The sequence below is a fragment of the Xiphophorus maculatus genome, chromosome 10 (genome assembly GCF_002775205.1).
Source record: "Xiphophorus maculatus strain JP 163 A chromosome 10, X_maculatus-5.0-male, whole genome shotgun sequence".
Lineage (NCBI taxonomy): Eukaryota > Metazoa > Chordata > Actinopteri > Cyprinodontiformes > Poeciliidae > Xiphophorus > Xiphophorus maculatus.
In genome coordinates this window covers 20,952,783-20,961,474 of record NC_036452.1, presented here as the reverse complement: position 1 = coordinate 20,961,474, position 8,692 = coordinate 20,952,783, and the positions used below count along the sequence as shown (strand labels likewise).

The 8,692-nt window shown below is 41.6% G+C and overlaps 1 protein-coding gene across 1 annotated transcript; it reads left to right on the top strand.

Moving 5' to 3' along the window:
- Positions 1–598: 598 nt before the first annotated feature.
- rasd1 (ras related dexamethasone induced 1) lies at positions 599–2,304 on the top strand. The gene is made up of 2 exons (XM_005807344.2): positions 599–969; positions 1,154–2,304. The coding sequence occupies exons 1-2, from the start codon at positions 699–701 to the stop codon at positions 1,681–1,683; spliced, it is 801 nt and encodes a 266-aa protein (XP_005807401.1). The 5' UTR covers positions 599–698; the 3' UTR covers positions 1,684–2,304.
- The last annotated feature ends 6,388 nt before the right edge of the window (positions 2,305–8,692 follow it).

Sequence of the window (8,692 nt, the reverse complement as noted above, 5' to 3'; positions counted from 1 at the left end):
TGCTGGAGAGAGAAGGTAAACAAGCAGATGGACCCACTTATTTTCTTTCTTTTTGCCACGTGCACGCAATAGGTAAAGCACGCGCTCACGAGCAGCGCCACACGTTATAGATAACCGCAGACTCGAGCGCCCTCTGCTGGGCCTTTTGTTTTTCTAAACCTGCTAAAGTCACATTGGATGGATAAATCAGTGTGTTTGGTTTTGGAATACACCGCGGCATTTTGATTACTCGGCATCATTTATATTTATATTTCTTTATCAAATATTCATTTCCTTCTTTCTTTCTTTCTTTTAATCAGTTTTACAACATAATTCGTTAATCATTTGGGAACATGAATCCCGTAAACTAGTGAACTACTGCAGGTTTACGCACAACAGCTGGCCTCTGACCCATCCGTCATTATTGTGTCCTGTTTTTTTATTCATTTATTTATTTTGCGTTCCTGTCCCGTCTTCGTTGGAACTGACAGACTGACGCACCAGTGGGAGTTCTGTCCACTCCCCCTCCCCTCCTCTCTCCTGCTTCACACACACAGCAGCGTGTGTCTACTCACTGAGCCGTGACGCTCTCACAGGGGGGCGGGGTCCCCAGCTCGCATAAATACCCTACTCCTGACCGCCGTTGAGACAGAACCGCAAACGGAAACCGCCCGTTTCTTTTCCGTTTTACGCACAATCCAAGCCATCGGGAATAAACCATGATCAAGAAAATGTCTCCATCCGAGAGCGACTTTGACATCCCCGCCAAGAACTGCTACAGGATGGTGATTTTGGGCTCCACCAAAGTTGGGAAAACGGCCATCGTGTCCCGGTTCCTGAACGGCCGGTTCGAGGAGCAGTACACGCCGACCATCGAGGACTTTCACAGGAAACTGTACAACATCAAAGGGGACGTTTACCAACTGGACATACTGGATACGTCAGGGAATCACCCTTTCCCCGCGATGAGGAGACTCTCCATACTGACAGGTACTTTACTCGCCGGTTTTGCTTTTTGCAGCTTTCGTGCGTATTTACGCACGCCTCTGCTTTCCCCCGTGCATGGCGTTGCGAGTTCGTGCAAATGCAAAACGCATTTTCAGCAAATGTAGTGCATTAGCAAAAAAAAAAAGAAGTTAACCAACTCATTCCCCAACCCCAATTTTCTCTCCAGGTGACGTGTTCATTCTGGTCTTCAGCTTGGACAACCGCGAGTCTTTCCAGGAGGTGCAGCGGCTCAAGAAGCAGATCTACGAGACCAAGTCGTGCCTGAAGAACAAGATCAAGGAGAACATCGACGTGCCTCTGGTGATCTGCGGGAACAAGGGCGACCGGGAGTTCCACCGGCAGGTGCAGCAGGAGGAGATCGAGCAGCTGGTGGCCGGCGACGACAAGTGCGCCTACTTCGAGATCTCGGCCAAGCGCAACGAGAACGTGGACAAGATGTTTCAGACGCTGTTTACCCTGGCGAAGCTACCTCACGAGATGAGCCCCGACCTGCACCGGAAGGTGTCCGTGCAGTACTGCGACATGCTGCACAGGAAGTCGCTCAAGCACAAGAAGATGAAGGACATCGGGGAGGCGTACGGCGTGGTGACTCCGTGCGCGCGGAGGCCGAGCGTCCACAGCGACCTCATGTACATTAAGGAGAAGGCCGTCGGAGGCGGCCACGGCAAGGACAAAGAGAGGTGCGTGATAAGCTAAGGGGGAGAGAGCACGAGGCGCAAACGTGCGCAAACAAACGCACACACAAAAAAAACAATCTTTTAAAAGAAGAAGGAGCCTGGCGCGTGCAGGGCGGCCGGCTGCCGCTCGGACGTAAAGCGGAGCTTTGAAGGCGCCGCCGATGCCGTCGCTGGTGCTGATGCTGCCGCGCGCGCGCTTAAACGCAGCACCGTTTCAAAAGGACACTGACCGGACAACCGAGTCTGCTTCTTCTTTTTTTTTTTTTTTTTTTCAAAAGAATAAACAACCACTGCCAACAAGACGTATGAGAATGTTAGCTTGTTCTGTCCGTCAGAGCCTAATCTGTGACGTGGCTTCATACCTTGTGAGACTCGCGCGCGCCGATGCGCAAGTTGTTGCTTTGTTGACGTTTCGCCTTTTGGACAGCTGCCAGAGACTCACACGGCTCAGGAGGAGAGAAGGCTGTTTACATTTTACTGTAGGTTTTTATAAAGGCTAAGTACACTTGAATGTTTACTCTATATCTGGATTATTTTTATTGTTGAATGTATTATTTATTGTTGGTGTTAATTTCTTTTTCTTTTTGCAATGAAGTCAAAGAAAATTGAAAAATCCAATAAAAATAAAACTACATAAAATCAAAAATTATTGTTGGTCTTTCTTATTTATTCATGTTTTTTTTGTTGTTGTTTTTTTTAGATTCAATTTGCAGACAATGCAACAGCAAGAATGAGGATAACTTATTGAGAATCCTACAGAAATGCAACAATTGGCGTCTTACTGAGATTCTACTTGTTAGATGTAATTCCACTGGCCTATTGAAGAAAACGTACATGGAGAAACAAACAAAATATAAGACTGAAACTATCTGAAACTTGGAATTGCATCACATGCATGAGAAAATGAATACCGCTTAAAATCTAAGCTTTTACAAATTAGGCCTCAGTACTGGGATTATGAGTTGTACACTCAACGTTTGTGGTTAGAAACAGAGCAAAGTATTTCAATAACTGGGAGAGCAACAAAAACGGAACGCCCTTTTCTGCCAACTCTATGTTTCAAGGCACATTTGGCATTTTGAAAGCAATAGGAAGGAAAGTCAACAGATCGTTTCCCATCAATTCTTCTAGGAACTGCACTGAAAACACATTAAACTTTGACAAATCATTAGCGGTTAATTTCGCCTGCTTTTTGTTTCAAGGAAAGATGTATTTGTTATGTCGTTGCACCACGGTGCCGCAGTTGGTAGGACTGCTGCCTCGCAGCGAGAAGATTCAAATCTTGGCCAGAGGTCTGGATTTGAATGCAAACTCTCCGCAGAAACAACCACTTCTCTCCTGTCACTCCAGCTTCCTCCCACAGTCCACAAACAGGACCTGTTATAGCCGTTAAAAATACACTAAAAATAACCTCATTATTAACAGAACTGGTTGAATAGATGTAAATATTTGTCACTGAATACAAACATTTTTCAGAACAAAAGTGTGCCTATACAGAAAAAGTCAATCAGCAGTGTGACACTAAAGACAAATTTCTTTCTTTTTAATTCACTAGATTACTAGAGTTGACCCCTGAAACAACAGAACTGACATTAAAGGGTTCATTTTATTAAAGGGTTAAATTTTTTAAAGCATTAGCTTATTAAATAAACTTCAACAGGCATTTACCATAAAACAGAAACAATATTGTACAATAATAGATCTGTTGTGTTCCTTAAAAAGGAGATTCTTACATTAGAATCTAATAAAGTCTAAAATATCATTCAAGTATTGTACTTGATGAAATACAATACCTGTCAGGAAACAAAACATAATTCCCTCAGCTTTCACTGCCCTTATAATCTTTACTGGATTGATTATATGGCATAGTGATTATTAACTTTTAAAGTGAGTACTCAATAGTTGTGTGACGTCGTAACTAATTCAGTTTGATGGTAACAAAATTGACAATTTCAAGCATTTTTGTGATGAACTCCACTTGCTAGCATACATGCTAAAAGCTCCTGGCTCCAGTGAAATTACGGTTTTTCACAATAAGTTGCTTGAGCTCTTAATAAGAGGAAGTGACATCATTTTTCACGCGGTTTACTTTTGCTGTGGCAGGTATTGGCACTGATTTAAAAGGAAAGTACATTAATTAAAGTACATTAGTCAACAGACGACTCTCTGACACATATAGTTCTACACAGAAAAATATTTTCAATTCAATTTATGCAATATTGTTATCAAACTGGCTACTGAGAAATGTTAGAAAAAAATGTGAGACGTTGCCGAAAGGAAACTAAGAGTGAAAATGATGTCTTGGGAAAACACGGTAACCAACCGAGACATCGGGAGGTCACGTTTTTCCAACTCTGTAAATCATATTGAGACATGTTAAGATCCCTAAATAATAACAAAGGACTAAAATTTGAAGAAATGACAAACATCTGAACAAACCGGACCAAACATGACGACTGGATGTCGATTGTGTCTCCAAATATAGAACCACTCAGCTGCAAAACTCATGAGGAATGGAATATTTTTCTGAGTAATAGCTCACTCTCGGTCAGGTTGGATGCTGAGTATTTAAGCTTTATTCAGGCCAATCCACAGATTATTACTTGTATTTTGGTTTAGACTTTGACTAGGCCATTCTAACGTGGAAAACCTAGAGCTAAACCATTGTATGTCTAGTGTTGTTGATTTTCTATTGCACCCTCTAACACTGCCCTGTATTAACCTCCATGTATGTTTCCATTTTCTCTGAACGACTTTCCCTCCCTGCCAAAGAAAGGCATCCCCAAAGCATCATGCTGCCACCTCCATGTTTTCCCATGACGAGAGTATGATCGAGGTGCAGTTTCAGGTTCTCTCAATGCTTTACAAGTAGTTCAAAACGTTGAATCATGATCCCAGGGTCAACCGCGAGACACGCTGTCCAGTGTTATCAGCAGCGATCCTGCAGACTCTATCCCTGGGAATGTTATAGAGAAACAAAGAAAGGACATCTTGCGTTGGACTCTGTTTGTCTGTGTGCGTGTGTGTGGGTGCGTATGTGAGTGAGAGAGAGAGAGAGAGAGAGAGAGAGAGAGAGAAACGTCTAAAATCAGTTGGGGGCTCACAGAAAACATGTAGGACCCAGACTGCTTTGGACAGTGTGTCCTCCAAACCAACAGAAACGCATGAGAACAGGAAACATAATATCCGTTTCTCCGGTGATGACATTTACACTTTACGGCCTGACCCTCCATTAAACTATGCAAAAACACACCTCACTGGACATTTTCAGACAGTGGACCGCTGTAAACATGCCACAATCGTCACAGAAGGACTGAAGGAGGAGTGACAAGTTCCTCAATATGCACAGAATGTGACAGGCCAAGAGCAAAACTGATGAGGCAGGAGAAGTTTTAATCAGGAAGGTTTCCTAAAACAGTGCAGCCTTCGATAATTTGGGGAAATGCGTTCTCCACTCCACACTGGGAAACAGGAATGTCGGTGTAACCATATATTTTCACCTGTCTGTGTTCTATAATTTGCTTTATTTGGAGTTAAGTTGATTAACAAGTGCTCAGATTTTATGCACTACAGGCCAAAATTGCCGGGTTCACAGTATTCAGGGACCATGAGAGAAAACACAGCTATTTTGTGTTTCCTCAATTGAAAACACAATTTAATTCAATTCAATCAAATTTAATTGTGTATGTCTTTATTTTTATCCGGTCAGCAATAAACATTCAATGTTCAAAATGAAACAAAAGTAGAAAACAACAAGTTATTGTAGTTTAGAATAAGGGCCTCAGAAGTTTCTTAATGAAAACTTATACATAACAACACTACGTACCAGTAGGTGGCGGTGATTCACACCTTCAGTTTCTTTTCGACTCGCGAGAAAAAAACACCAGAAGAAGTCGCGTGCTCATAGGTGCGACCTGTGAGCGCGCGCCGTCAATGGTAGCAGGTAGCTGTGTCCACAGACATGAGTGGGTGTTTGGATTAACATTAAACAAGGAGTAAGGGGAGAGTTCAGGGCCACGCAGGGTTTAATGCTGGGAATGACCGATATGAGGTGTTGTTATTGTGACAGGAGCTTCCGCTGTTTGCTGTGCTGAGGAGGAAAACGTATTTACAGCGGAAAACTCCTCTTCACACCTGAGAAGCGCCTAGCAAGCCGCAGCCCAGGTGAGCGAGGCGCCTACCGCAGCACCGGGCGAACATCTGTTCACATGAGGGAACGTAAACACAAAAATATTTTTATTTCATGTGGTGAAATACGCAGCAATACTACTTCCTAAAAGAGAGACTTTTTATTTTCTTGCAATATATTGGAATGTGCCGTGGCCATTTTGTTTTGATAGCAGCACATTCTGCTAATGTTAGCGCTGTGTGTTAGCTTTTAGCTCCTAGGGGACAGGACGCCTGTACGTTTGGAGTATTTACTACATTAACAGCTTGATATAGTTTTGTTCAGTGATGTTCTTGACCCTCACGTTGCCTAACTGATTGAGGCCTTGTTTGGTAGAAGTGTTCATTCATATTGTGATCACATTAATATTTTAAAAGGTACTTGGCATGCAGTTGTGCAATTTTCTTCCCTGACAAACTACACGTTGCCATGTAATTTGTCAGTGTTGCCAGTGTTAATATTTGCTTATTCAAAGGCACACAGGCGAGACCAACGTGTTGTGATGTTGGAACCAACACTTCAGCAACTGTTGTCTGATATTGAGGAAGAAATTACGGCAGTATGGAGACCTGCTGTGCAGGTAAATAGCTGCGTAGCGTCAACTTCTATTTATGATATTGCTATTCCCATTCCCATCATTTGTGTTTTATTAGATGAGTTTTGTGTGCCACTTAGAGCTTACAGATACAATTGTCTTCTACTTTATTTAATCAGGTTTTACCTGGCAGCACTGCGTCTTAATGAAAATGCTCAACATCTGCAAGCTACTCCCTCATCTGAAATGTCTTTCTCCCAAGTTCAAGAAGGGAGAGGGAACAGCTGAGCCTATCAAAACACCTGAGACCTTCCGTAAGTCTTACTGCATTAAGATGCTAGTAGTATGCTAACTTGATTTCTATAAATCAAAATCATATCGGTGTTAACAGTTTAGTAAAAAAAAGTTTTCTTACCCCACAATGGCAAAGTAAAGTTCTTATGCAGAGCAACAAACGTGAATCAAAGCCACTTAAAAAAATTAAGTGAAAACAATATATGCAATGTCAAAAATCTTTCTGCAACACAGAAAGAAAACCTCAAAGGCAGGAGGTTTTCTCTCTGAGTTCTTTCCCTTCCCTCTTAAGGGAGTTTTAAAATTCTTCTTGTATAGGTTGTCTCCTATTGCCTCCTTGTGTTCCTCTCAACAACATACATTTTGGAATATCTTCATAGTTCAAGTTGCCTTTGAGCACAAACTTTTCTCCTCCTGTCTTCGTAGGACTCTCGACTCTTTTCAGGGTCAAATGTTGCGTGTTCATCTGTGTTGTGCAAAGACAGAAAAACGCATCTCCTTCTCATTTTGTTTGACCTTTAGCTCTTGGAGTCTTAGAATCGTTCTTGAAAAGCAGGAACTATCGTGAAATCTACTGGCAGCGCAATCAGTCATGAGGATGAGATAAGCCTGACACAACGTCACTGCAGACGCACAGGATAATAGGGATTCACTGGTAACTAATCATACAGTAATGAAGGTCTGATTATGCGACACCATGTCACGTCTGACCTTAAGTGCATCAGAAATCGTAGGAAAAAAATCATGAGGTTTTCAAATGAGCTGATGTGGACTAATGCGCCTAAGGTTATGTCATAATTATAGATAGGATCTCAGCTTCTTCAGTTCTAACATCTTCATTTCATCAAATTAGAGAAACATATTAATTCTACATTTATCCATCCACTGATAACGATTAACCGATGGATTTTTTTAACGCGGGACAATAAACCTATAACATATCATGATACATAAGATACCTTATCAATAGATAACACATTTTACAGACTATTCACTAAACTCCGATACAGAACAGCACAGCATTCTGGGGGATGTAGTAGAAAAAGGGAAGACTTCTCACTGTGGGTAAAACAGGGAAAATCGTGTCACCAGTTTGGCCGTATTTCAGAAATTTAAAAGAAAAAGCAAATGTTCTAGATTCTAGATTTTTAAAACAAACTCAATATCCACTGATCGCTGATCATTAGGATGCTTTCAGCTGTCAGTGTTTATAAAGTGCACAGTTGGCTTTAAGAATGTAATGACAATGATTTTTTTAAAGTAACTGCTGGACAAAATGAAGCTGTTCAAAGTTCACATTAGCATTATCAAGTGTTATGTCTTCAGTGTGAAGTTGAAACAGTTAAACATAACTTGCGGTTTCATCACTGCCTTCTTAAAAGTCAAGGAATCCAGTCAAGGAATGTCCCAGTACAATCACTGTAATCATCTCATCTTTTGTTGTTCAAGAGCATTTTCTTTACAATCAGCAATGGACCAAAAAGCCTTTTTTTAGCTTAACCATACAGTGTGCTATTATTGCTACCTCCATGGTTATACATTTTGGTGGACTTCACTTGCAACCTTTTTGTCAATGTCTGTCTAATGCACCAATTCTGCTAGCACCTCTGCTCTCTTGTGCATTTCAGTAGATCCGTGCTGGTTAAAGACTAACCCATGTATGTTTTGCTTCTTGTTGTTTTTTTTTTTGTAGCTGCAAAGTATTTTTAGCAGGTTTATTCATACCTGCTCGTATTCCGATTATGCACGGAACAAACAGCAACTTATGCATTACTCCTTACATCTGGTGTGCATGACTAGACGGCTCTGAACGGACACAAACACTCGTCTGATACGATGGCGGGCATTTACGATTTGGCATTTGTAGAAGCGCCATCTGTTGTGTGCATTGCAGGTAAAAGTTAAGTTATGGGACATTTAAGACAGAAAATGGGACAAATCAAACTATTATTATACGGGACGTCCCAACTAAAACAGGACAGTTGGCAATTCTGTCGGCCTTACCCAAAGACTACAAACAAGCTAACTGGG